Below are 26,130 nucleotides of genomic sequence, written 5' to 3' on the forward strand. Positions count from 1 at the left end.
CCTGCGTGAGGCCTAGGGTGGCTCTCCCCCTGTGCGGCTCTCCTCCAGTCCTGAGGGCCTTGGTCCCCAGGGCCCTTTGATCCCTAAGTCAGAGCGGCTCCATTTCTAGTGCCACCCTCAGCCTGACCCCATGAGTGGGGCTGAGAGAATCTGGGGCTCTCATCCGGATGGAATTTCTTTCCAGAGAGCCTCGTTTTATGATCATAGCTTAGTTTGTGCCGTTGCCCAGGAGGGGCACCTAAACCTAAGCTGCCCTGAGTCGGTAGCCAAACAAAGGCCCAATGAGGGGCAAAGAAAAGGCTTATCCTTGGCCCCTCCGTCCGTAGAGGCCAGCTGCAACCGAGAACCCAGGACTGCGGGCTTCCGGCTTCCTTTGTTTCTTTTCCATCAGCTTCAGGCGAGGGAGTCAAAGGCCAGGACTTTGTGGTTCATGGTGCTTTGACAGGGGAGCTGCATGGCTGGCTGGAAGCCCCTTGTACCCATTACTCCTGGGGCAGCATAGGGTATAACGGGGGGATGGGGGTGTTAGTGCTTCTGGCAGTGGTAAATGTGGGCTCTCCTGAGGACTCTGTGGTACCCTCAAACACCGTGTTTATGGAGGTCGGAGGCCGTGGGCCCTCCCCCTTCCCCCGTGTCCCTCCTCTGCTCAAAGGGCAGAGGCTGTGACTGGGCTCCTGGGCGCAGGGTGGGCTGTAGCCTGGCCCAGCTCCTGATGCTCCCGGTCTCTGCCCAACAGCCATCCACCTGGCCCTGCCATGGAGACCTTCTTTAGGAGACGCTTCCAGTGGAAGGCGCCGGGCCCCGGGGAGGGGCAGCGGCGGCCCAGTGGCGTGGGGCTGCCCACAGGCAAGGCCCGACGCCGCTCCCCTGCCGGGCAGGCCTCCTCCTCGCTGGTGCAGCGGCGCCGCTCCAGCGCACAGCTCCAGGGCTGCCTCCTGAGCTGCGGGGTGGGGGCCCGGGGCACCAGCCGCCGGCGCTCCAGCACCGTGCCCCCTGCCTGCAGCCCCCGCTTCGTCGTGGATGAGGTGCTTGCCCCACAGCCTGCCGCGGTCGGGGCGCAGCCTCTGGGCACACCCCTGCTGTTGGCTGAGATCATAGGCGTGCCCGAGGAGGATGTGGCCGCTGCGGCATTGAGGGCCACGCAGCCAGGAGCCAAGAGACCGGGGTCCTCCTCACACCGGGGCACCCTCGTGCCCATGCTTCGCTGCCTGCGCCGGCACCGGCCCTCCACCCCCCTGCTCCCTGCGGACGTGGTGTATGACCACGCCCTCTGGGGCCTGCACGGTTACTATCGGCGCCTCAGCCAGCAGCGGCCCCCTGGCCAGCACCCTGGCCCTGGGGCCCGAAGAGCCTCAGGCACCGCAGCTGGTGCTCTGATGCCCACCCGTGTGCGCCCGCTGTCCCGCAGGCGCCAGGTGGCCCTACGGCGCAAGTCGGCAGGACCCCAGACCTGGAGTGCCCTGCTTGCGTAGGTATAGCTGCGGCCAGCAGGGCAAGGGGGCTGGCCTGGGGGGAAGGACCTCCAGGCTCTGCCTGGCCTGTGGCCCACCCCCACCCCTCCGCCCCTCTTGGGAATAGCTCTGGACAGTGCCTGGAAGCCAGCGCACCCCACAAGGGCTGTGAGGAGGGCTAAGTCTCCTGCAGGGAACCTCCCAGAGCCCTAGGCTGCCGTGGGGCATCCCCTACCCTCCTCACTGTGGTCCCTGTCTTGTCCAGGGGTTGAAGTCACAGTGAGGGCAGAGATCCCAGGTAAGGGGGGGAAGGAAGCAGAGTCACCAGGTGTTCAGCTGGCCTCAGCGATCTCCTTTTCTGCAGGAAAGCCATCACCAAGTCGGGGCTCCAGCACTTGGCACCCCCTCCTCCCACTCCCGGGGCCCTGTGCAGCGAGCCAGAGCGGCAGATCCGGAGCACTGTGGACTGGAGCGTGAGTGGCAGGGTGCTGGGAGGGAGGGACAGGTGGGTACCAGGGCAGCAGCTGGAGGTGGAGGGAAGTGTGGGGGGCAGCTGCGGGAGGAGTCCATGGGCCTTTGGGATCAGGGCAGACCTGCTGGGGTGGCCACGTTTGAACCAAGCCCTCAAGAGCAGGGATAGTGGGAGGAGCGCCTGGCAGGCTCAGTTGGTGGAACTTGCGGCTCCAGATCTCGGGGGTTGTAAGTTTGAGCTCCATGTTGGGTGTAGAGATTACTTAAAAAAAACTTTTTTAAATCTTCAAGAAAAAAAAAAAGAGTAGGGACAGTGGGGAAACAGGATGGAGCAGAGTAGATTGCGGTAGCTGGAGCAGGTTTGTCTTGGGAGAGAGGTGAGTCTGTAGGGCAGGGCAGGGACTGACTGATGGGTCGGGTAGCAGGTTTGCGCTGAGCATGCTCATCTCGTGGTCTAGGAGTCCGCGACGTATGGGGAACACATCTGGTTCGAGACCAACGTGTCGGGGGACTTCTGCTATGTTGGGGAGCAGTACTGTGTAGCTAAGATGCTGGTGAGTGAGCCCTGGGTGGCATGCTGCCCCCTGCTGGTGGAGCGGGTCTAGAAGCCTGTAGGCGTACTTCTGCCGGCCTGACAGCTGTAGCCCTTCCCAGGGAAGGTGGGAACAAGACACTCCCCTGAGCGCCCCTGCTGAGGGCTGCCTGAGGACGGCAGGAGGAATGGGGGCTGTGTTCTGATGCCAGGACTGGGAATTCCCAGTGAACACAGAGGGCAGCTGTGCCGGGGCACATGTAAGGATTTCTCTTCCTGCCCTGGGGCAGCATCCTGGATGGAGTTACCTGGTGCCTCAGGGCCCTCTCTTCGTTTTCTGCAGCAGAAATCAGTGTCCCGGAGAAAGTGTGCAGCCTGCAAGATCGTGGTGCACACCCCCTGCATCGAACAGCTGGAGAAGGTGAGGATGGGTGCTCAGCCTTTTCCGCCCCTCCCCTTTGGGTGCCGAAGGCATCTTAGTACACACAGGTGTGTGTCTCTGCACGCATATTCACGTTACATGCCTCACCTGCCAAGAGCGTCCCAGCCTGCGTGGTGGTGTAGAGCCAAAGACCCTGGAGCTGAAATGCCTGCATTTGAATCCTGTCTCCCCCCTTTTTATCTATCCTACCCCCACTGCCCAGAACAAGCCTGGCACAGAGTGGGGCTCACTGACTATTAGTGGGATGAATGAGTGAGTGACGGCCAAGACACCATTTTACCCACACCAAAGTCCACATTTAGAAGGGGCCGTTGTCTTGCCGAAGCTTGGCCCTGTCCACTACACGCTCCTGCCCTAGAGACCCTTCCCTAAGGACAGTTGTCCGCAGTGCATCGACAGCTGGTGGCCTGTCTGGGCCCCGTGCTTCCAAAGGGAAGTAGAGGGAACACTGGGGAGGCAGGTCCGGGCAGAGGGTGGGAGGGCTCCCCAGGCAGCAGAAACCCCAGTCAGCACACGGGAAAACCTGTAGGACTCGGACCAGCACGGACGAGGCTAACATGGGCCGCTTGCCCCAGCCCCTGACTCCTAGAGCGGGGTTTCCCCACAGCTGTGCTGAGGCTGAAGCAGGGACGGTTGGGAAAAGAGAAACAAACCTAGCTCCAGGCGTTCCAGAGCCCGAGGTGGAGACCAAACCAGTTTCCACAGACGAGCTAATGGTCTCCAGGGACCGGCCAGCACAGGTCTGCCAGCAAGGATCAGGGCGCCTGCACGCGCCTCGAAGGGTGAGGGAAAATCTGGGGGGAGTACAGTATGCTGCCTTTTAGTGGGGGAGGTGGACACTCCCAGTGTCCCCCATCCCAGCGGGCTGACAGAGGAAGGAAAGGGTCCTTCTGGCTAGTGGAGAGGAGGGGTCTTACATTCTGAGAGCTCCCAGGATGATTTGGGGCTATCCCTGCCTTGTGAGGTTGACCCTGAGTGACACTTTGCTGGAGAAGGTGGCTAGATGCCTGAGCCCCTGAAAGGAGGCTCTGACATCTGGGTGGTCATTGCAATGCTTCACAGATAAATTTCCGCTGTAAGCCGTCCTTCCGCGAATCAGGCTCCAGGAACATCCGTGAGGTAAGTGCCCAGGGTAGTTATGGGTGAGGAGGCCCCAGGTTTCCTGAGGGGGCTTCTCCGCAGTGTCTCCAGAGTGCCCCTTTGAGGCTGCTCTGGGGTGCAGAGAGGTGCAGGGCTGAGGCTCGGAGAGGGCCTCGATGGGCAGGGCCCTGGCTGGCCCTGCCTGCAGGGCGGGGCGGGGAGGCACTGCCTGCCTCTCTTGCCTCCTTGCTCTTCTCCCCCAGCCAGAGCCTTGGCCCCCACCTGGAGGCCATGGAGAGAAGCCTCCAGCCGATCTCACCTCACACAGGCTTCTGCAGAGAGCTTCCTGCAGCCCCATGCCTCATGTTAATATATTGAGGGGTGCAGGCCACACTCAGGGCTCGCGCCTCTCCACCCCTCACTCTAGTGATACTCTCTCTTCCTCCACCAGCCAACCTTTGTGCGGCACCACTGGGTACACCGGCGACGCCAGGATGGCAAGTGTCGCCACTGTGGGAAGGTGAGGCTCTGCCCCAGGAGGTGGGCCAGCCCACTCCCCGCCGGACCTGGACCCTGCGGCCCCCGAGCCTCGGGCCATGAGTCCAGTGTGAGCTGCCCGTGGCTGACGGTGTCTCCTGAGTGCAGAGTCCTAGGGCTCCCTCCCAACCCGGCTGAGGTGCCCCGTCAGTCCCAAAACACCCAGGTCTCTGGACGGAGTGGGAGAGCAGGGAAGAAAGTGAGCTTCTAGAGCGGTGTAGCTGGACCACCTTGAAGCCGTGCGGGAGCCCTCTGAGAATTGTATAGACGTACTCATTTGGTAACTGAGCACAGTATTTGTTGAGCCCCTGTTGGGTGCTGAGCCCCGAGCTGGGTAGTGAGGTCCCTGCTTTCCTGGAGGAGGATGTGGCTTGAAGACAGACTCTGCGGGCAGTCTTCCTGGGCACAGTCCACAGTGTGGCGGCCACTTACTCCTTATCTGCTTCTGCTCTGTTTCCCTCAGTAAGCGCAGGCTCTTATCTAGAAGGTCTCGGGGCCTCGTCCCTCTTTCCTCTGCTCACTTTCAGTGCCGAGCACGGGGTCCGGCACACAGCAGGCCCTCAGTAAATGTCTGTGGAATGAACAAGGGAATGAATGTGACAGGTGTCATGAAGAAGTGTGAAGCACTCTGAGCATGTACCGGGGGGCTTCGGGGTCTGGGGTCAGGAAGGAGGGGATCTCCACTGGCAGGAGTTAGCTGTGACCCCTTCTAACAGATCGGGTGTGTGCACCCAGCGCCTTGCGGGTGACTTCAGAGAATCGCAGGCCTCCCTGCTCCCAGGGGCCTATTTGTTGTTTTAATTTTTAAAAATGGGCTCAATTTCCCTGGGTGGAGAGAGGTTGGCCACGGAAGAGGGGCTGGGCCTGCTGCTCTGGGCCTGGCCGCTGGTGCCCCAACCACCCTCCCCACCCTAGGGCTTCCAGCAGAAGTTCACCTTCCACAGCAAGGAGATTGTGGCCATCAGTTGCTCTTGGTGCAAGCAGGCAGTAAGTGGTGCTCGCCCCGGCCCCCCGGAGGCTGTCCCCTGAGTGGCCCTGGGAGGGGGGCTCCCAGGGCTCAGATCAGGCCCAGCTCAGCTGCGCCCCCACCCCCCCCAGTACCACAGCAAGGTGTCCTGCTTCATGCTGCAACAGATAGAGGAGCCGTGCTCCCTGGGCGTGCACGCTGCTGTGGTCATCCCGCCCACCTGGATCCTCCGCGCCCGCAGGCCACAGGTGAGTCCTGCCTGCACCCATGACGCCACCCCACACACGTGGGCTCTGCCAGCTGCCCCAGCCCACCTGCCTTGTCGCCAATGTCCCTGCTTCCCTTGCAGAATACCCTCAAGGCAAGCAAGAAGAAAAAGAGAGCATCCTTCAAGAGGAAATCTAGCAAGAAAGGGCCAGAGGTTAGTCCTGGGGCTGGGTGGGCACCTGGAGGGGAACAGGAAAGAGGGGCCTGTTTCTTGAAGTACTGAGCTCCCTGGGCCCCTGAGGAAGGTGGGAGGCCAGATCCGAGTTGCGTCTCTGTGGCCAGGCCCACCTTAAGGTCTGCCCTGGAGGCGGAACATGACGGGGCACCGCCAAGAATGGGGGTGAGGTCTGTCAAGCCAGGGTAGAGCCTTAAGAGTCTCTCTGTCTCCAAGGAGGGCCGCTGGAGACCCTTCATCATCAGGCCCACCCCATCGCCCCTCATGAAGCCCCTGCTGGTGTTTGTGAACCCCAAGAGTGGGGGCAACCAGGTACGCACAGCCTCCTCTCTCCATTGAAAGCCTCCGCGGGAGGAGCGGGGTCAAGCTCTGCACCCCTTCCCTCCCCAGCAAATGCTCCCAAGTTCCATTGCAGGCTCCTGCCCCATCCCTCTTGCCCAGAGATCCTGAGGAAATTGGAGCCTGTCTCCACCCCTCGCCCCTTGCTGGGCCTGGTTCCCACAGCCACGTCCTTCCTCCTTCTCACATGCTTCTCCCCACCTCAGTCCACCAGCCCTGACCTACTACCCCGGTGCCCCCTACAGGGCGCTAAGATCATCCAGTCCTTCCTGTGGTATCTCAACCCCCGACAAGTCTTTGACCTGAGCCAGGGAGGGCCCAAGGAGGCGTAAGTACTTGCCACGGCTCTGTGGAGATGGTGGGGAGGGCTTGCCTGGTGCAGAGGGTGAGGCGCACATCCCCTGGCCCTGTTCCTGTCCTCTGACTCTAGGCTGGAGATGTACCGCAAAGTGCACAACCTGCGGATCCTGGCGTGTGGAGGCGACGGCACGGTGAGTCCTCCTGCCTCTCCAGCGGGGGCCCGAGTCTGGGGCCCCTCTGGTCTGACCTGGCCTCTTCTGCTCTGCCCCTCCAGGTTGGCTGGATCCTCTCCACTCTGGACCAGCTGCGCTTAAAGCCACCACCCCCTGTTGCCATTCTGCCCCTGGGCACTGGCAATGACTTGGCCCGTACCCTCAACTGGGGTGGGGGTAAGAGCGCAGAGGCGGGGGTGGGCTGTGCTGCTGGCTGGGGGGCCTCTCCCCAAGAGAGGCTCAGTTCCTGCCTTGTTCCCGCAGGGCTACACGGATGAGCCTGTGTCCAAGATACTCTCCCACGTGGAGGAGGGGAATGTGGTGCAGCTAGACCGCTGGGACCTCCGTGCTGAGCCCAACCCCGACGCGGGGCCAGAGGAGCGTGATGACGGCGCCACTGACCGGGTAGGTCGGCCAGGGCCTCGATGGGGGAAGCCCTCTGTCCCACTTGCCGATTCTGGGGCTTGGGACAAATCTCGTCATTTCTCCAGACTTTCGGCCTCTCCTGTACGATGGTAATAACGGTACCCCGTAAGCTAGCTGCTGGGCAGATATTTACTGAATATCCACCACATGCCAGGCATCATTTTAAGCAGCAACGAAACAAAGTCCCTGTTCTCACGGAGCCCCTACAGAATACGGCACTTGTGGACGAAGTGTCGGGGGTGGGGGGACTGGAAAGCCAGGGAAGAGCGTGCCAGCAGGGCCCAGGGTGTTCGGTATACGGGGCACTTGGAGCAGCCCCACAGGAGCTAGGAGCCGAGAGGGCAGACCTGGAAGCAGGCTGCGGGCTAGAGGGAAGAGCTTCCTGGAGGATCCTGTTAACTGTGGGAAAGGCTTCCAGAACTGCGTGGGCCAGGCCAGCCTGGTGGCCAGAGCAGGCCAGAGGAGGGAGGTGGCTGTGTGGCCCAGCCCTCATGCTGGGCCCTTGACCTTTTTCCAGCTGCCCCTGGATGTCTTCAACAACTACTTCAGCCTGGGCTTTGATGCCCACGTCACCCTGGAGTTTCATGAGTCTCGAGGTGGGCAACCACTTGCTGAGGCTGGAGGCTGGGGAGGGGAGGACACAGGAGGGTCCCGAGAGGGTCGGAACTTGCCCCTGGCAGTTCTCAGCCCGCGTTCCCCACCCCAGCCTGGGAAGCCCCAGCAGGTTCAGAATGACTGACTGTCCCGGTTCTTGTCGCCCCCCAGAGGCCAACCCAGAGAAATTCAACAGTCGCTTTAGGAATAAGATGTTCTATGCCGGGGTGAGTCTGGGATCTGCCAGCAACAGGGCCCCCCGCTTTCCCCCCCGCCCCTGCCCCTGCCATGCCCACTGTTCTACCGCCTGTGCCCCCTGCATACCTGTATCTGCCAGGCCACAGGACCCCTGTCGGGCAGTGGTGAGAAGTCCCTGTCGCCAGATGGTGACGCCCTCTCTCTCCCACAGACAGCCTTCTCTGACTTCCTGATGGGCAGCTCTAAGGACTTGGCCAAGCACATCCGAGTGGTGGTAAGTGGGCCAAGCAGGCGGGCAAGGTGGGTGGGCCCAGCGGGGATGGAGGCCGCCTTGGCACCGTATATGCCCTGCACCCTCCCCTGTTCCTGCCTGCAGTGTGACGGGACTGACCTGACCCCCAAGATTCAGGACCTGAAACCCCAGTGCATTGTTTTCCTGAACATCCCCAGGTGAGGAGGGGAGGGCTCCGCGTGTGCCCTGATGTCCGCGTCCTGCATGACTGTCCTCTGAAGGCCCTTGTGTTGCCTTCCCCTTCAGGTACTGCGCGGGCACCATGCCCTGGGGCCACCCTGGGGAGCACCACGACTTTGAGCCCCAGCGGCACGACGACGGCTACCTCGAGGTCATTGGCTTCACCATGACGTCCCTGGTGAGTGGGCCCACGTGGGGCCTGCCTGGAGCCCTGGCTCTGTCCCCACAGCGACCAGGAGCACTGTCCTGAGATGGAAGGGGGGGGGTCACCAAACTCCCCTTCACTGGCCAAGATGGGAGAATTCATGCTCATCTCTCTGGCCGGGGTTCCCCCTCCCTTCTCTGACCAGGGTCTCGTTCTCCCCCCCCAACCCCGACTGGGGTCCTAGCCTCCCTCTGCTCTCTGCGGCATTGTTGTTGCTCTGTTCCCTGGCCAGAGCATTCGTGCGGGGAACAGAGCTTCGGGCCCCACTACCCCAGTCCCGGCTCCTGACCTGAGCCTCCTGCGCCCACAGGCGGCGCTGCAGGTGGGCGGGCACGGCGAGCGGTTGACACAGTGCCGTGAGGTGGTACTCACCACGTCCAAGGCCATCCCAGTGCAGGTGGATGGTGAGCCCTGCAAGCTCGCGGCCTCGCGCATTCGCATCGCCCTGCGCAACCAGGCCACTATGGTGCAGAAGGCCAAGCGGCGGAGCACCGCCCCCCTGCACAGCGAGTATGTTCCCCTCCCAGCCACCACCAGACGCTGCCCCTCTCTCGAGCCTCAGTTTCCCCAGCTGGAGATGGGGCTACCAGTTGCTCTGTCCCGGGAAGGTGCCCCTTGGTCTGGCACCTGGTCGAGGACCCTTCCCGAGTGCTCTCCTACTGCCTGTGCCCCAGCCAGCAGCCCGTGCCTGAGCAGCTGCGGATCCAGGTGAGCAGGGTCAGCATGCATGACTACGAGGCCCTGCACTACGATAAGGAGCAGCTCAAGGAGGCCTGTGAGTGGCAAGGGGGGGAGGGGTGGCGGTTGGGTGGCAAGGAGCCGCTGGGGGGCCCTTGAGGGCCAGGCAGGGGAGTACGTCCAGCCGCTGACAGTCTGCTCTGCCCACCAGCTGTGCCACTGGGCACTGTGGTGGTCCCCGGAGACAGCGACCTGGAGCTCTGCCGCGCCCACATCGAGAGGCTCCAGCAGGTGAGGGGGTCGGGAGCCTGCCCCGTGTGGGCCCACCCGCTCTAGTTTCTGTTCTCTGCCAACTTTCGGCCTTCACTTCTCTTGGCAGGAGCCCGAAGGTGCTGGAGCCAAGTCCCCCACCTCCCAGAAACTGTCCCCTAAGTGGTGCTTCCTAGACGGTGAGTGGCCCCGAAGGACCAGCAACCTGACGGGTCCCGGGCTGTGTCCTGCCCCCTCCCGCAGGGCTCCCGGTGGGGCAGCGACTATCTGGGCCTGGATAAGGGCCTCCTGCCACCTCAGACAGCTCTCTGCCCCCCTCACAGCCACCACTGCCAGCCGCTTCTACAGGATCGACCGGGCCCAGGTGAGCACTCGCAGTCCCTCCGGGCCACCCCGGGGCCCCTCTGCCTTTGCCCGCACCTCCACAGACGGGCTTGCCCCTCGGCCTGCTGGGTGGTGCCTGCACACCTGTTCATGCTCACAGATAGGGTGTAGGCACGCTGCCTACAGGCAGAGGGAGCTGGCGTGCTCAGAAAAGGGGCCGGTGAGCTACAGAGGTGAAGGCACTTCTGGTCAGGTGCTGGGTGCCCCTGGCAAAGGCTCAGCAGTGGGAAGGAGCTGGGAAGGCAGCGGGGAGGAGGACTGGCAGGGCCCGTCATGCAGCTTCCGCCTGCCGGAGGCTTTTCCGGGCCCCCTGGCCTGGCTGCATCTGTACTGCCGCCGTCGGCTACCCTGGAAGGTCCTGACTCTTCGCCCCTGACCTCCCCACCCACAGGAACACCTCAACTATGTAACTGAGATCGCACAGGACGAGATTTATATCTTGGACCCTGAGCTGCTGGGGGCATCGGCCCGGCCTGACCTCCCAACCCCCACTTCCCCTCTCCCCACCTCCCCCTGCTCACCCACGCTCCGGTGAGTCCTGCATCTCCTCCAGTCCCCTGGCTCGAAACCCCACCTATAAGCCGGTACCTCCTGCCGTCCTGCCTTCAGCGTCAGACACATGTCCACTGTCCAGCTGGCTGCCTGGTCCCCACAGGCCCCTCCCTGGCCGAGTCACTGGCAGAGAACCAACCCTGGCCAAAGCCCAACTGACCAGCCCTTTTGCCGCCGCCTCCCCGGGGCAGTGGCGTCGCCATCCACCCTGCTGCGCTGGCCGGAGACCTGGGCTCCCCCTCTGACTTCTCTTCTGCAGTCCTGTCTGCTGTCCCCCAACATCCGAGCACGGCAGCCTGAGCCGGGGCCCCCGAGCTCCCCTCCATCCGCACTGCCCAGCGCCGTGCCCTTCCCGGCCCTTCGCGGCCTCCAGTGTGCCCGCCTCAGGACGGTCCCCAGTCCTCCCCGAGCTCCGCGCGCCGCTCACCCCTCAGCTTGGGAGTTTCCTCCCCAGAGAAGTCTTCCCAGGAGCCCCGGCTGCCGTTGCTGTGAGATCACAGCACGCCGCCTTGTGTTCTTCGTAGCCCTTCCCGCTCCAAGGAGGCCTTCTTTCTTTGTTGACGTGTGTCTCCCTGACTAGAATGTAAGCTCCGTGAGAACAAGCTCTCCGTGTGTCTTGTTCACTGCTGTGTCGCCAGCCCCCCCCCCCCCCGGCGCGGCACCTGTTGTGTAGGAGGCACTCAATAAACTGTTGACAGAACACAGGGCGCCCCCTGGTTGGGGCAGGGGCGGGTGACAGCTGTCGCAGGGTCCATTTCATCCTGCTCTGCTTGCAGGTCACTGCCAGGGGATGCGGTGCCCCCTAAAGGTGAGGCCTCTCCTTTCTCCCTGGTCCTGGGTGGGGGTGGGAGTGGGGGTGGAGCCCCCACAGCCCCCCCACAGCCAGGGCCTGCGCCCGGGCAGGCCCACGCCTCCGCCCAGCACGTCTGCGGCCCAGGGTATAACGGGCAGGTGTTCCGTGCAGGTGAGGAGCTGATTGAGGCTGCCAAGAGGAACAACTTCTGTAGGTACTAGGAGGGCTCGGGCCCCCACCCGCCCGCCCCGAGCTCGCGCGCCCTGGGGGGCAGGGCCTCTGGGTGGGGCCCAGTTAGCCTGTCATCGTCTGGCCCTCTGCAGGGTCTCCGTGCTGATTGTCCCATTCCGCCTTGGCCCCTGTCACAGCTCACAGTGTCCCTTCGTAGGGGCTTGCTAGCACAGTCTGCCTGTCCCCGGTGCTCAGAGAGGAGCAAGTCTTAGAGGAACCACAGGCCCCAGGGCCTGGTGCTCAGTGCTCCCAGGGAGTCTAGAAGCCCCGGGTCTCTCCCCTGCACTTCAGAAAGACACCCAGAGGGATGACGTGTGTGAGCACGGTAGTGTCAGGCCTGGGGCCTATGGGAGTTGGGGGACATTTCTGTGGCTGGCAGGCGGGTGGCCGTGAGGAGCCCCAGCCCTGCTCTGCCTCCTACCCTCAGCTCCAGGAGCTGCACCGAGCTGGGGGTGACCTCATGCACCGGGACGAGCAGAGCCGCACGCTCCTGCACCATGCCGTCAGCACGGGCAGCAAGGATGTGGTCCGCTACCTGCTGGACCACGGTGAGCTCGGCCACTGGGGCCCTGGGGCCAGGGCAGGAGGAGGGGGGGGAGATGGCCGGCTTCCCTGACCGCCCCCTCCCCTCTCCTCCAAGCCCCCCCCAGAGATCTTGACGCTGTGGAGGAGAAGTGAGTATCTGGGCAGCGCGAGACCTTGGGCACCCTGGAAACTGCCCCGTCTTCGTGTAGCTCCTCCCACTCGGCTGAGCCTAGAAACCCTTACAGGCCACATCCGCTCGGCCCTTGCCCCACAGCCCCGTGTTCCCCTCTGTGTCTGACCGCCCTCTGGAGACGGGACAGAGGGCCCCGAGGACAAGATGGGGGTCCACAGCCAGCCCCTGTTTCCACAGCGGGGAGACCTGTCTGCACCAGGCCGCAGCCCTGGGCCAGCGCACCATCTGCCACTACATCGTGGAGGCGGGGGCCTCTCTCATGAAGACAGACCAGCAGGTGAGCAGACTGGCAGGGAGCCCGCGCGGCCACAGAGCAGCCCTTTCCCCAGCGCGGGCCCTTGTGAGCACGGAGCCATGGAGGAGAGCCACCTCTTAGGACTGGAAGCTGTCCTTCAACCAACACCCTCCGGACTCTGAAAAACCTGAGCCTGCGCTGGAGAGGGGTTGTTGGGACGGGTGGGCAGCCCACGACTGCCTGTCCTCGGAAGCTTTTCCTTTGCTCACCGGCCACCTGGAGGGAAGGTCCCCCGCCCTCTCCTCAGGCCCCTGAAGTGATGGCAGCCCCCCCCCCCCCAGGGCGACACTCCCCGGCAGCGGGCCGAGAAGGCTCAGGACACGGAGCTCGCTGCCTACTTGGAGAACCGGCAGCACTACCAGATGATCCAGCGGGAGGACCAAGAGACAGCCGTGTAGCAGGAGGGACAGGGCCAGCCAGGGGAGGAGCCCCTCATTGCCCACCTCACTGCCACATTCCAGTCGGATGACCACGGGGGGACCCGTGCCCCAGGGAAGGAGCCCCGTGCTGCCGCCTGTGGAGCCGCCCAGGCCTGGGGCTGGACTCTGAGGAGCTGGGGGGTCCCACCTGTCCCCCTGAGGCCCCAGCCTGACCCGGGCCTGACAGGGGAACAGGAAACTGGACTGGACCGGGCAGGCCTTTGGGGGACTGGGGCGGGACCACCTCAGGGCCACCGTCACCCTCCCTGCAGCGGGTGCCCTCCCTGGGGGCTAGGGGTAGAGGGGGAGGGCAGCGGGGCTTGGGGCCCTTATCAGGGAGCCTTTGGGAAGAGGCTTCCTAAGCCGCCTGGGCCGCGAGGGCCCCACTCTGAGCCTGCGGACAGCTTGGGCCCTCTCTCCTGCCCTGACCCCACCCCCCACCCCCACCCCCGGGGGGCTTCCTCCCGGAAACAGAGCCTGCTGCGTTTGCCTGCCCGCCGCCCTGCTTGGCGCCTACGCCCCCGAGACCCTCCCCGTGTACCCAGTCATTTCACCACCGCCGACCGTGTGGCCTGGGGGTTGGAGTGGGGCTCTCGTGGTGACATGTTTACAGCTGGGTGTGACTCAGTAAAGTGGACTTTTTTCCTTTCTGCCCTTCTTTTCTTGCGGAGGAGGTCTTCCAGAAGCAGCGGGGTCTGGTGGTGGGGGGACTGGACGCCCTGGGCCTCTGCAGACCCTCTTCTGGGGGGTCCTGGTTCCCGTTTGGGGGTGGGGTCTCAGGCTTGCCCGGGACCTGACCTCGGCCTGGCGGCACGGCTCGGCGGGGCCGGGGGAGGAGCTGATTTCCTCTCGCTTCCCGCTTCCCGCAGGGACGACAACAATGAAAGTGAAAGAGAGGTGGGGCGGGGGGCGAGGCCTGGATTCTTCGGTCCCTTTGCCCTGTGGCCTTGGGCAAGCCCTCTCCCCCTAGGCCCCAGTTACTTTTGCTGTTTAGGGGATCGGGTGAGGTGATCCCCAAGGCCCCAGGATCGGAAGGGGTGGGCATTTGCAGCCGCCGCCTTGGCTGGGTCTGGAACTTCTCAGACGGCGCTTGTCAGCTCCCAAGCCTCACCAAATCCAGACCTGCGGGCTGCTCCCCAACACCCCAACTTCCCCCAGCTCCCGCCCCCGAAAACCTGCGCTCCTGAAAGGCGCGGCGCCGTCCGCGTCCCCCGAGCCCGAGCGCTTTCTCTGGGGCTCCCCGAGCACTGAGCAGAGCGGCTCCCTGCACACTTGGTGAAGCGACCCGAGGTGGGGCCCGGCGCTCCTTCCCCAGCAGCTAAGGGGGCGCAGAGGGCCGGTCCTCGACGGGGTTAAACAGTCATCCGGGGACGGAGCCGCACACAGGCTGGAATGCGGGCCCCGCGCCGAGCGCCAGGACCCGTGAAACCCCCGGGGCTCCGAGCTCCCTCCCAAGTCCCCATCCTCCCAGTCTTCCCTCCCCGGGAAGGAAGGCGGGCGTCCAGCGGGGAAAGAGAACGGCCCCGGGGAGGGGGCAGAGGCGGCGGCGGAAAGCTGGGGCTGGGGCAGGGGCCGGGGGAGCCAAGGCAGGACAGGGGCCTGGGGCCGGGAGACCCCGGGCTCGGAAGATGGGCGGGGGGGGGGGGGGGAAGCCGGCAGAGCCCGTCGTCTGAACGCGGACGGCCCGGGCTGGGTGAACGGGGCGGGTGCGGGGACCCGCGGCGGGAAGCCGGGGTAGAAGCGCCCGGGGGCGCAGGGCGGGAGCGAAGGCGGGGACGCCGGGGTCGGGGGCGGCGCGGGTTTGAGGGGAGGGGGCGGGGCGGGTCCTTCCTCGTGGGGTGGGGGGGGGGGGGGGGGGGGGGGGGGGGGGGGGGGGGGGGGGGGGGGGGGGGGGGGGTGGGGGGGGGGGGAGGGGGCGGGGCCCCATGTGACCGGCTCAGACCGGTTCTGGAGACAAAAGGGGCCGCGGCGCCGGAGCGGGACGGGCCCGGCGCGGGAGGAGCGCAGCACGGCGGGCAGCGAGCGAGTGAGCGCGCGGGGGCCCCGGCCGACGTGCGGCGGCGGCCTCGGCCCCTCGCCCGCTGGGCCCCAGGCGACCCGGGGCCCGGAGGCGTGTGGCGGTCTGAGCTGCGTCCTGGGCTCCAGGCCGCCCCCAGGGAGACGCCTCCGGCTGTGCGCCCCGACTAGCGGCGAGGGCCGACCCCAGAGCCCTCCTGCCGCCGCCGCCGCCGCCGCCGCCGCGGCCCGTGGGCCTGGAGCGTGGGGACCGGGGTGGGAGGTGCGCGCGTGCGGCCCCCGTGGGGAAAGGGGCGGGCGGGGCCTCTGACCCGACCTCTCCCCCCGCAGGATGCAGCACCGAGGCGTCCTCCTCCTCGCCCTTCTCCCCTGCTGGCGCTCGCCTCCGCGGTGGCCAAAAAGAAAGGTGATACGGGGTGTGGGGGACTGGAGGAGGGCTGGAGACGGGCCGGTGAGGCCGGCAGCCTCGGGCCTGGCCGCCGGGATTCCGAGCCCGGACCCCAGGAAGCGGTCCCCGAGTATGTCTGAGCTCCGTTCCCCGTGCGTCTTAGACAAAGTGAAGAAGGGCGGCCCGGGGAGCGAGTGCGTGGAGTGGACCTGGGGGCCCTGCACCCCCAGCAGCAAGGACTGCGGCGTGGGTTTCCGCGAGGGTACCTGTGGGGCCCAGACTCAGCGCATCCGGTGCAGGGTGCCTTGCAACTGGAAGAAGGTTTGGAGGTGAGGTGGGGCGCAGGCGGAGGGCAGGGGAGGGGAGGGGCCCAGCCTCGCCGAAACCTGGGCAGGTCTGTGGCCTCCAGCCACTGGCTGCCCAGATCTGACCTGGGGCGCTCTCCCGCCAGCCGACTGCAAGTACAAGTTTGAGAGCTGGGGGGCGTGTGATGGGGGCACGGGCACCAAAGCCCGCCAAGGCACCCTGAAGAAGGCGCGGTACAATGCCCAGTGCCAGGAGACCATCCGCGTGACCAAGCCCTGCACCCCCAAGACCAAAGCCAAAGCCAAAGGTCAGGGAAGTGGAGGAGCGTGTGGGGGTCATTGCCGGGGGCTGCCACCACCTGTGAAGGGGAATAGTTAAGCCTGAGGTTTTGGACTGCGGCGGGTGACTTCCTGACATCTCTGCCCTCGGTTTTTCCTGTCTGTAGAGATACCTTAGGTGGGCAGGTACTGAGCGTGGCCCACAGAAGGTGCTGAGGAGTTATTAAATCCTTCTGGCCCGAGTGGAAGTGCAAACTCGCTCTGTTCCGTTGGGACATTTTGCTTAGGATTCCGGGAGTTGTCCTGGAAGGGCTTGGCTTTGTCATCTCTCCAGCCAGAGGGAACATTTGGTCAGCCTGGGTCCTTTCTAGTATCAGAAGGACTTAACTGTTCCGCCATCCCTTAGCTGCTTCCTGATTCACAGCCGCTCAGAGAGGCCATCAGGGCAGAAGTGAATCAGCCCACTTGTTAGGGGAGGAGGTGGAGGCTGAGCGCTGCGGGGACCAAGAACTTGGAAGATTTTCCGAGCCCCAGTGAAAGTATAGGAGTTGGTGTGGGGGCAGGTTCAGCATCAATATGGCTGCGCTCCCCCACGGGGTACCGGGGTCCGCTGATCTACAGCCACTAGGGGGCAGAATTTTCTCCCTAATGTATAGGCTGGGGCGGGGGGCGTAGGGGTGGGGCGGCGTCTCTACTAGGTCACCTGAACTCAGCTAACACGTTGTTTCTTGCTTGTTTTACAGCCAAGAAAGGGAAGGGAAAGGACTAGCCGCCAGGTCTGGATGCCAAGGAGCCCGGGGCCGGTGCCCTCCCTCCCACAGGCCCAAGAGCTCACCTACCAGTGCCTTTTGTCTCCTCGTTAGCTTTCTCAATCATACCCTGCTGCTTCCCTTTCATTCCTCCACCCCCCACCCCCACGTGTCCCACATGGGGAGGGACAGGGGACTGTGGACAGCTTGAGCCTCCTGCCCCAGAGGGATTTGAATCCCGGTACCCCCTTTTGTTCTTCCCCACAAAGATGCCATTACTGAGAAATAAATAAACCGTCGTTTTTTGTTTTTTTTTTTCCTTCCCAATAAAAGCTTTTCCTTTAATATATAAAAGCCCCAACCCAGGGAGTTTGCTGTGGTAATTTGTTGGGGCAGAGACCTGTGAAGGAAAGGGAAGGCAGTTGGGACTGGCTTTCAGGGGGCTGGGGGCTTGGCGGTGAGTGCTCCCCAGAGCTCATGGAAAAAGCAGAATGGTTATGAAAATCGCTTCCAGGGCCCCGACTGACTCCTGAAAGGGTGCCCCCGTCCAGTCCCCTGAGCCTTTCAGTCTGGTCTTTCCAGGGACCACACCAAGGCTGGGAGGGAGCCCAGAAGGCTCCCTGGAACTGACACTCCTCATCTCAGCCACTCTCAAGCAAAGGTCTTTTGGTATAGCCCACTACCAAGACAAGGTTCTGTCCATTGGGAGAGGAGAGGAGAGGTGGGGGCTGCTTGCCTGCCTTCCCCCCTGGCCCCGACCCCCCCAAGCCTGTGTGGGTCAAGTCTGCCCCCATTCTCCCCAGAGACCCAGGCCTCCCTCACACGCCCGCAGAAGCCTGCTGGGAGGGCTTTTCAGAACCAGGGGGGGCCTCTCTGCTCAGCGTGGGACCACCGGAAGCCAGACCTCAGTTCCTGAGTGTGAGACACTGACCTCCCAGCTGCCCCATCCTGACTGTGACCAAGACAGTGTGGTGGTGGTGGTGGGGTGGCCTGAGAGCCCACAACAGCCTGGCCTCCAGCTAGCCCACCCGCCCACCCAACCAGCGCCTAGCCGAGTAGCTGCAGCAAGGGGCGAACTCTGTCCCTGGAATGGGACCTGGGAGGAGGGGCTGGGCCTACATGCGGGGTGCGGCGGGGAGAAAGCACCAACTACAGCAGAACGGGGAGACCCTACCCTTCCACTCCCTTCCCAAGCCTCCTTTCCCAAGCATCGGCTCCTTTGCTCCTCCCAAGGGGATCTCGGGCTTCTGGTCCCCTCCAGATGTCCATTCTTCCAGCCATGCTGGCTGGTCACAGTGGGGCAGTGCCCCAGAAAGCCAGTGCCTCCAGCTCCCTGAGGCAGGCCGGACAGTCCTGGTTCAGACGCTTCTGGGGCCGACCCTCCCCAGCCTGAGCCGAGATCTGGTCTCTCTGAATCCTGCCAGAGCTTCTTCCTGAGCCTCACAGGGGTCTTGGGCACCTCAGTTCTCGTCGGGGAACAGGAACACGGAGGGACGCTTCCAGAGCGCTCCCCGGCAGCCACGTGAGAGACCACCCACGTGACCGCCCACGTGGCTCAGCGCGCACACGTGACCGCCAGCACCTCCTTCGGCACCCCTGCCTGCCTACCTGGCGGTGCCGAGGTTCCGATACTGGCACAGCAGCAGGTGCCTGAAGGTCTTTTTAAAGGTGGCATTGCAGAGGGCGTAGCAGGCGGGGTTGATGGTGCTGTTGACGTAGCAGAGCCAGTAGCCGATGGACCACACCGTGTCGGGGATGCAGCTCCGGCAGAAGGTGTTCACCAGGACCATGACGTTGTAGGGCGTCCAGGTGAGGATGAAGGCCAGCAGAATGGCAAAGATGGTCCGCGTCACCTTGCGCTCCCGGGCCGCCATCTGCCGCTTCTTGCGCACCTGGTTGCGGGCGATGCTGGCGAACTTGCGGGCCACGTTGGCCGCCGGGCGCATGCCGGCGGGCGTGGCCGGGACGATCTCGATGGCCGTCACACACTCATTGCCAGTCTGCTTCGTCACGATCTGGATCTTGGACCATTTGGAGGCGGGGTTGAGGGCCCGCGGCTGGAGGGGAGGGGCAGGCATGGCGGGCGTGGTGGCCTCCGTGGTCGACAGCTCCGTGGGCGGCCGTTCCTTGGTGTGGTGTGTGGCGCTGCCGGAGCTGGACTCGTTGGAAGTGTCCTTGTCGGCCACGGGGCGCGGCGGGGGCGGCAGGACCGGGGGAGGGGCCTCCTCCAGCTTCCCGTTGCGCAGCTCCTCGGGAGCCGGGTCCCCGGGCGGGGCTTTCTTGATGCTCTGCTTCATCAGGGGGCTCTTGAGGAAGGCCAGAGTCTTGGCTTTCTTCTCCTTGGGGCCCTCGGGCCGGTGCTTGTGAACTCGGCTGCGACTGGCCAGGGAGATGTGGATGTAGAGCACCGTCATGATGACCACGGGCAGGTAGAAGGCGGCGATGGCGGTGCCGAAGGTCACCGCCGGGTTGGACAGGAACTGGATGAAGCACTGGTTGTCCGGCACCGTCCGCTTGCCCACCACGAACTGCCAGAACAAGATGGCAGGTGCCCAGAGCACGAAGGACAGGACCCAGGCGGCGGCGATCATGAGGCCCGCCATCTTGGTCGTGCGCCGGGCCGGGTAGGTGAGGGGCTTGGTGACGCAGAAGTACCGGTCGAAGCTGATAATGAGAAGGTTCATGACGGAAGCATTGCTCACCACATAGTCCAGGGCCAGCCACAGGTCACAGACCACGGCGCCCAGAGGCCAGTAGCCCTTGATGATGTACACGGTGTAGAGGTTCATGGAGAAAGCGCCAATGATGAGATCGGCGCACGCCAGGCTGAAGAGGAAGTAGTTGTTGACTGTCTGCAGCTGCCTGTTGACCTTGATGGAGAGCATCACCAGGATGTTGCCCACGACAGTCACCAGACTCAACGAGCCCGTCACCGTGGCAATGAATATCATCTCCACTGTCTCGTAGCGGTTATGCGTTGAGGTGACCAAGCGTACAGACTGGTTGCCGGCGCTGCCGTTGACTGGTGTGAAGTTCGCCATTTTGGTTAGCGGCGGTGGGCGGCCAGCGTCTGGAGGAGGAAGGAGAGAGGAAAGGGTGAGCTGGTGAAGTGGTTTAGAGAGGTAACTCGAGGTGACAGAGGAACATCACCCTGCAGAGCCTTGGAGAACTCTGTCCCATCGTGTGCTCGTTTCTTCACCCATCCGTCGCTTACTGAGGGCCCACTGTGTGCAGGCACCCTTCCGGGTGCAGGAGTTACAGAGGTGATTGAGACCCACACGGCCCCCACCCTCGCGGAGCTGACAATCTGATCAGGGCAGACAGACGAACATGTGAGCCACAAAAAAAGTGCTAGAAGGAAAACAAGGCAGGGCAACAGTACAGTGGGTGAGTCAGAGGACAGACAGGGACGCTTCCTTGCTGGGTGATCAGTGAAGGCCTCTCCAAGGAGGGTATCTGGACAATGGCAAGGAGGCAGCCATGTGAAGAGCCGCAGAGGTGGTTTAGTCGGGGACAATGGCCAGAGCAAAGGCCCTGGGGCACGTGTGGGGTGCCAAGAGAAGGCCAGGGCCTGTGGGGCCCAGAGAAGCGATGGGGAGGGGCTTCGGTGGTCCCAGAATCAGCATGTAGCTCTGGCCAGAAGTGTTCATTCATTCACCTCCTCAGTCATTTTGTAACCGAACATCAGAGGGGGACCTGTCCTCCATCCTCCCAGATGGCACTGGGGACACAGGCAAGAATATAAATTAGCAGCTAACACTTATTGTCTACTAAGTGTCTGACACTTTCTGTACTTTTTATCAATATTAACTAATGTCTTCCTCGCGACAAGTCTGTGAAGTAGAAACGTTTATTTTTCACTACTTCCAGATGAGGAAACTGAGGCACAGAGATGTTAAATAACCCACCCAAGGTTCCACGAGTCCTTGACGTCCTGCTGCTGCCCCAGAGCTGAGGGTTCTGGCAGCCGGAGGCCCAAAGGGCCATAAGAGCCGGTGATACCACCTTGGGGAAGGCTCCTGGGATGACCAGGGGTGGCCTGGAGTGGGGAACCCCCGAGGACGAGGAGAGTGCCATGTAGAAGGGTCTGGGAGGTGCATACCACTGCGGCAGCCCCTCCCCGAGCTCCCCCTCCCAGCCCCAGGGCGGAGGGGTGGGGACACAGTGCAGGGGCAGTAGGGACCATCCACAGCCAGGGGCTGAGTGAGGACCAGGAGGAGTGAGAAGCCAAGAGGGCCTGTCAGCCGAGGAAAGACACACATGGCTTCCAAGGGGCCGGGGCCAGCCCTAGGCCCAACTGGGAACCCAAAGGGGACCCAGAGTGTCCCAGAGGGAAGAGGGCAGGGGAATGTCGCAGGGGGGCCCGCAGCCAGCCCGAGGGCACCGCCCCCCTGGCCCACCAGGACATACCGAGGGCACCCCGGTTGGGCCCCCCACCAAGCACATGGCCCCTCCCCTGAGCCGGCACCCCCCTCCCACCCAGGTTCCTCTTCATCTCTCCCCCGCCTTCCTCTCCCATACACGTGAGCGAGGCCCACGCCCAGTGCGCTGTGCCAGGGCAGCCGTTCAGCCCAGCCTCCTTCACACCCGCCAACACGAGCATCATTACACACACGCACACGGGCCCCATCCCAGCCCCGCCAGCCCCGCGTGCTGTCGTATACTCAGCGTCTGTGTGTGAGAGAGAGAGAGAGGGAGAGCCAGCCGGTGTGGAGGAAGGAGCACTCACCCAGCAGCCCAGGCTCCAAGGCCAGCAGGGTCCTGGCTCTAGACCAGCCACCTCACCTTCCCGCCTCTCTCTTTCTCATTTGCAAAATAGAGAGGACTCGGTCCGCGGACCCCTCCCGAGCAGCTATGGGGACCAGCAACTAAACTTTGCATCTGCAGCATGAAAATGCACCAGAGGCTGGAGGCAAATGCCAGGGTGACCACCCCCTGCCCCACGCCTGGCCTCAAACCCCCTCACTCACCTCTGCAGACACAGCCCCAGCCTCCTGGCCTGGCAGTTCACGTTCGCCTGTCCAAATCCTTGGTTCTCAGGAGGGGAGGCTCAACAAGGGTGTTGCCATCTCCAAGGTCACACATGAGTCAAGGGCAAAGACTAAATACCACCCTCTCTGGGGTCTCTGACAGCCCCCTTTCAGCTTTGAGAGCTTCAGTTGTCACCCTCTGAGCTGGGAGAGCAGAAGCACCCAGAATGAAGAGGCTGCCCTCCCGAGGCAGGTGCAAACAGGGGCAGGGTGGGCAGGAAGGATCTGTCCGCCAGCACCAAGGAAAGCCCCGTTAGCCTCCCGGGGCCAGGACACAGGCCAGTGAGATGGGAATGGGGCTGGAGGTGCCAAATATGAAAAACATAATAGCCCTTGTTTATTGTTAACTAGGAGTCAGGAATCCCTCTGAGCTTTTTAATAGAGATTATCTGGTTTAATCCTTACAGAAGCCTAATAAGGCAGGTACTATTAGTATCCCCATCTCACTGATGTAAGTATCTTCTTACAGATGAGGATAATATTAATTAACTTGCCCAAAGTCATCCGGTGTGTAAGGGGGGGCAGGATTAGAACCCAGGAGCCACCTTCTCAACCTCAACCTGTCTCAGGTTGATTTCCTGCCTCTGCTGTCCACTGCTCAAAACCAAAGAACTAAGGGTCCCCACCCACTCCCTTCCGGCTCCCCCACTTAGCTTTCCCAGAAGAGAAGAGGCCTCTTATCTCCGCGGGGGACATCTTGTCTCCAAGGAGGTGACAGGTGGTTTAGTTCCCCTCTGGGTCTGCTAGGGGAAGCTGACAGCAGCACAAGGGGTGAGGCATGGTGTCTCGCGCGTCCTCCCCACCCTCTTTCTCGACCCCTCGGGTTTCCCCCGCAGACATTCTGACAGCAACCCTCTCTGGGGCGTTTCTCTGCGATCCAGGCCCACCGGAGATCTGGGGAGGCAAGCAGCCGCTGCCCAGGCCTGTGCACACCGCTAGATGGCAATGTCTAGCCCTGGGTGCCAGCTCCGGACTTCGGGCGGGCGGCTCTTCGCCACCGCCCCCAACTCCATCGCGACCGAGAACACAGAGGAAGCTCCAGGGCAGGGCCTCCCAGGGGAAGGACGTGGTTTCCCCCCCCCAACGCCTAACCCTTGCCAGGCCCTGCCCCGGAGCTGCCCTCGGCTCCGCGCGGGTTCCGTGGTGGGAAAGTTAAGGGCGCCCGGCTTCCACCCGGCCCCGCCGAGGAACGTGTGGGCGGGAAGGCGAGTGCGAGTTCTGTTTGTGTGTGATTACTGGGGAGCGCTAGTAGAAGCGAGTAGCTGTCTGCATGTGCGTGTGTGCGCGCTCGGCCACGCCTGGATACCGGGGACCCGTGTGCGCGTGAGCGGGCCCGTGCCATGTGGACACGTGCTTGTGCCTGCGTGTGCGGCCCGGGGTGCTGTGGCCTGGGGGATGCACACGATTCGGGTATGCCTGTACCTGTGAGTTTGTGCACAGGAGCAAATGCAGGGCCCACAGTAGGTGACCTGTCCGGGTCAAACAGCCCTGCCAGGAGACTCAGCTGAGACTCTCTGGCTGAGCGCAGAGAAGCAAGTGTAGCGCCAGGGTCTGGATTGTGACCCGCTCGTGGGTGGGGAAGGGTCGCGGCCAGGCTACAATCTGGGCTGCCACGGGCCCCCTGACCTTGGGGCATCGTCTCAGGCAGCGCGCAGTGGTGCCTGGGTCCCCAACGCTGCGGTGTGGAGTCCCAGCCTGGGACTGACTTCTGTCGAGGGGCTGCGGCTGGAGTCGCCCCACTGGCCTTACAGGACACGGGGCTCAGCTCAGCATGCCCACGGAGCTTTATGGCCAAAGGGTGCCCAGTCTGCACGCGGGAGTGTACCGGCAACACCCCAAAACGGGGAGGCCCAGTCCGGGCTTAGGTCAGTTGAGTGTAAGATTCTTCCCCACCCACACTTCTAACCCTGCACCCTGCAGGAGATTCACCGTCTGGCCCGAGCGGCTAGAGTGGGCACCAGTTTCTAGAGCCTGAGCCAGGGCGGACCTCGAGGGCCGGGTTGGGAGTTATTATTGGGCTCATCTGGAGGCTCCTCCAGGTCTTCTTCCCGGTCGATGGGGCCCTGGCTCTCCGGTGCCCCGCCCTCCCCCCAACCCCCTAGCACGCAGTTCCTGCAGCCTCTGGGCGTGGGCACCGTGCTTTCCCGGGTTCTGGAGACCCCCCCTTTTCCGGACGAGAAGGGAGCGCGTGCTCTGGACGCCGTGGGGAGGGGGTTGGGGTGTGGGTCCTTGGTTCTTAGGCATTCACTCTAGGGCTCTGGGAAGGCTGTGGCCCCTGGATCCGTCCCTGGGGCGGGAGAAGAGTCTCAAGAGTTCACAGGAGGTAGAAGGGGCTCAGGGGATTTGGCAAAGGCATTGCGCCTGACACTACCGCCACTGGGCCCAGGACTTGGCTCCGGCTCTCCCGGGCTCTGGGCCTGGGCAACAGCAGGGGGTAGTCCTGGAGTGGGGGAAGGGCGCCAGGAGCGGGTAGGGGTATTTCCGTCGGGGTTCAAGGTCGCGGATAGAGGACTTCATGGATCGAATGGGCTGGCAGCGCCGGGGGTGGGGGGCGGGGAGACGGGCGGGAAAAAGGCTCCTTAGGGCTCCAGAGCCTGGTGCCCTCCAGAGCTGCAGGTGGGAGGGCTGGAGTGCGGGGTCCCGCCCCCGACGGCTGCCCCTGGCGCCCTGAGGGCTGTGGGCGGGCACCCCTCCCCCGACCTCCTGAATGTCCATTCCTTCCCAGAGGCGCACCTGGAGAAGCTTCCGAGACTCCGGGTCTTTCTTCCAGCGGGGCCCCTCACCCCCGGGCTCTGTGCAGCCCCCAGCACCGCGCTCGTCCCCAAAGGAGCCTGGGGCCCCGTCCCAGTGGGACCCGCCTTCGGGGAGCCTCAGAGGGTCCGGGAGCCCCACGTCCTTCTCCCCCAACCGAGTCCCCCCCCGCCCCCGCGCCGCCGCGGAGTCACTTACCAGACACCTCCGCCCCGGTCCCCTCGCACCTGACAGACGGCGGGACCAGCGCGCGGCCCGCGGGCCAGCGGGCGGGGCGCGTGGCCGGGCCGCGGGCCGGGGGCGGGGACGGGGTGCCGAGGGGCGGCCCCTGCTCCGCCCGCAGCTCCTGGCGCTGTGGCTTCGACTCGCACTCACGCTCGCACTTTTCCCCGAGCCGCGTGATGTCACGGGGAAGCAGCCAATCCTGGTGGGGCCGCGCCGCCCGCCCCGGGCCGGCCACCCAACTGCGACGCGCGGGGGGCACCACCCGGGGCGTCGGGGACCCCAGCTACGCGCGCCCCTCACTGGAGCTGGCCGACAGCTCCGCGCTCGGCCACTGTAGGGGCACCGCCCACGGTGGGCAGTACGGCTTAGCGGGGGGCGCTGCCCTCCCGGGAGGCTGGGGTGGGGGGGGGTGGGGTGTCCGCGTTGTCATGGGGACGCGGCGCCCCCTCGCGGGCTGGGGAGGGAGCTGGCAGCCCCGTCTGGCTGCGCTCTCCGCCTCCGCTCTGACCAAGCACCCGGGACCCGGAGGTGGTCTTGCGCCCCGCCTGGACCTCCCTCCCTACAGGGCCCGGCTCACAGTGGGACCTCGGAGGCGCGAGTGTTTGACCCCAGCAAGAGGTTACGGGTGGGTGAGGTCGGCTCAGCCGTCACGGTTCCGTCGGGGCAGAGAGCCGAGGGCCGGCAGTTTCCAGCCTCAGGGCCGCATGTTGGCCGCCGGGCTATCAGAGAAGACGGGCGCCGTCGGGGCCTAGGAAGGAGCTGGAGAGAGAAGACAGGCAACAGTCCGCCAGGGAGAGAGGAGCCCGCCCATCGCACACAACCCCTGCCCGGCCGCCCACCCCCGCCGCCCGGCTCCCGGCTCCCGCGCTCCAGGCCGGGGAAGGGGTGTGCATCCTCTCTCCAGCTCCGGGATGGGACGCGCTGCCCAGCCAGCCGCGGCCGGAGGGCGAGTTCACCGATGCCTGTGAGGGAAAGCTGAGTGCCCAAGGTCACCCGGGGCGGAGCCTGGAACGAGGCCCCAGAGGGCGAGCGGTCTTTTGAGGTCTCCGGGAACCGCACGGGTCGGGGCCTGGGGACTTGGGGCCTTGCCTGTGAGGAGCGGGAGGGCCCGGGAGTCCGCGGCTGGGGCGTCCGCGGGACCGAGTCGGGTGGCTTCAGCACCTCGGAGAGCTCCGCCTCGACCCTGACCTTGTAGGCTCCGCTCCGCGCTACCAGGCAGCCGCGTTTCTGCCTCCATCTGACACGACCCTGCTTGGGGCCAGCCAGGGCCGGACTCATCCCTCCCCCCACCACGCCCACGTCCTGAAGCTTGTCACCCCAAACTCTCTGAGCGCAAACACCCGATGAACCTTAAGACCGCCGGTTCCTTCTCTTTGAAA

General features: G+C 64.2%; 4 protein-coding genes across 7 annotated transcripts; 2 read left to right on the plus strand and 2 right to left on the minus strand.

The window, feature by feature from the left end:
* The first annotated feature begins 740 nt into the window (after window positions 1-740).
* Window positions 741-13,658, plus strand: DGKZ (diacylglycerol kinase zeta). 2 transcript variants are annotated; one of them, XM_035722728.1, is made up of 31 exons: window positions 741-1,468; window positions 1,816-1,924; window positions 2,381-2,476; window positions 2,798-2,875; window positions 3,959-4,015; window positions 4,428-4,496; window positions 5,429-5,500; window positions 5,612-5,728; window positions 5,830-5,901; window positions 6,139-6,234; window positions 6,507-6,589; window positions 6,692-6,752; window positions 6,836-6,950; window positions 7,039-7,178; window positions 7,717-7,795; window positions 7,965-8,020; window positions 8,203-8,265; window positions 8,368-8,441; window positions 8,530-8,641; window positions 8,979-9,178; window positions 9,343-9,443; window positions 9,558-9,637; window positions 9,726-9,795; window positions 9,940-9,980; window positions 10,392-10,531; window positions 11,329-11,360; window positions 11,517-11,558; window positions 12,002-12,124; window positions 12,217-12,250; window positions 12,472-12,571; window positions 12,871-13,658. In XM_035722728.1, the coding sequence occupies exons 1-31, from the start codon at window positions 756-758 to the stop codon at window positions 12,985-12,987; spliced, it is 3,342 nt and encodes a 1,113-aa protein (XP_035578621.1). In that variant the 5' UTR covers window positions 741-755; the 3' UTR covers window positions 12,988-13,658. The 2 variants fall into 2 exon arrangements, 1 of the variants encoding a protein (XP_035578621.1); XR_004819398.1 differs by lacking the exons at window positions 12,217-12,250; window positions 12,472-12,571; window positions 12,871-13,658 and adding an exon at window positions 11,077-11,135 and having other exon boundaries at window positions 12,002-12,042.
* Window positions 13,659-15,355: 1,697 nt separating this feature from the next.
* On the plus strand, window positions 15,356-17,779 carry MDK (midkine). Its single transcript, XM_035722729.1, is given in 5 exon segments — window positions 15,356-15,389; window positions 15,392-15,430; window positions 15,576-15,741; window positions 15,864-16,025; window positions 16,740-17,779. Coding segments are annotated over 4 exon segments (261 nt in total). The 3' UTR covers window positions 15,886-16,025; window positions 16,740-17,779.
* Window positions 17,780-17,971: 192 nt separating this feature from the next.
* CHRM4 (cholinergic receptor muscarinic 4) lies at window positions 17,972-24,862 on the minus strand. Of its 3 annotated transcripts, none has more exons than XM_027578537.2 (2): window positions 24,725-24,862; window positions 17,972-19,815 (listed from the first exon to the last, which is right to left on the minus strand). In XM_027578537.2, exon 2 carries the CDS (start codon window positions 19,784-19,786, stop codon window positions 18,350-18,352), a length of 1,437 nt encoding a protein of 478 aa, XP_027434338.1. In that variant the 5' UTR covers window positions 19,787-19,815; window positions 24,725-24,862; the 3' UTR covers window positions 17,972-18,349. The 3 variants fall into 3 exon arrangements, with proteins under 3 accessions (XP_027434338.1, XP_027434340.1, XP_027434341.1); XM_027578539.2 differs by lacking the exon at window positions 24,725-24,862 and adding an exon at window positions 21,716-22,891; XM_027578540.2 differs by lacking the exon at window positions 24,725-24,862 and adding an exon at window positions 21,475-21,581.
* A 417-nt stretch (window positions 24,863-25,279) lies between these two features.
* Window positions 25,280-26,130, minus strand: LOC113915279 (protein capicua homolog). The gene is made up of 2 exons (XM_027581109.1): window positions 25,841-26,130; window positions 25,280-25,510 (listed from the first exon to the last, which is right to left on the minus strand). The coding sequence occupies exons 1-2, from the start codon at window positions 26,027-26,029 to the stop codon at window positions 25,325-25,327; spliced, it is 375 nt and encodes a 124-aa protein (XP_027436910.1). The 5' UTR covers window positions 26,030-26,130; the 3' UTR covers window positions 25,280-25,324.

The sequence above is a fragment of the Zalophus californianus genome, chromosome 11 (genome assembly GCF_009762305.2).
Source record: "Zalophus californianus isolate mZalCal1 chromosome 11, mZalCal1.pri.v2, whole genome shotgun sequence".
In the NCBI taxonomy this organism is placed as follows: domain Eukaryota; kingdom Metazoa; phylum Chordata; class Mammalia; order Carnivora; family Otariidae; genus Zalophus; species Zalophus californianus.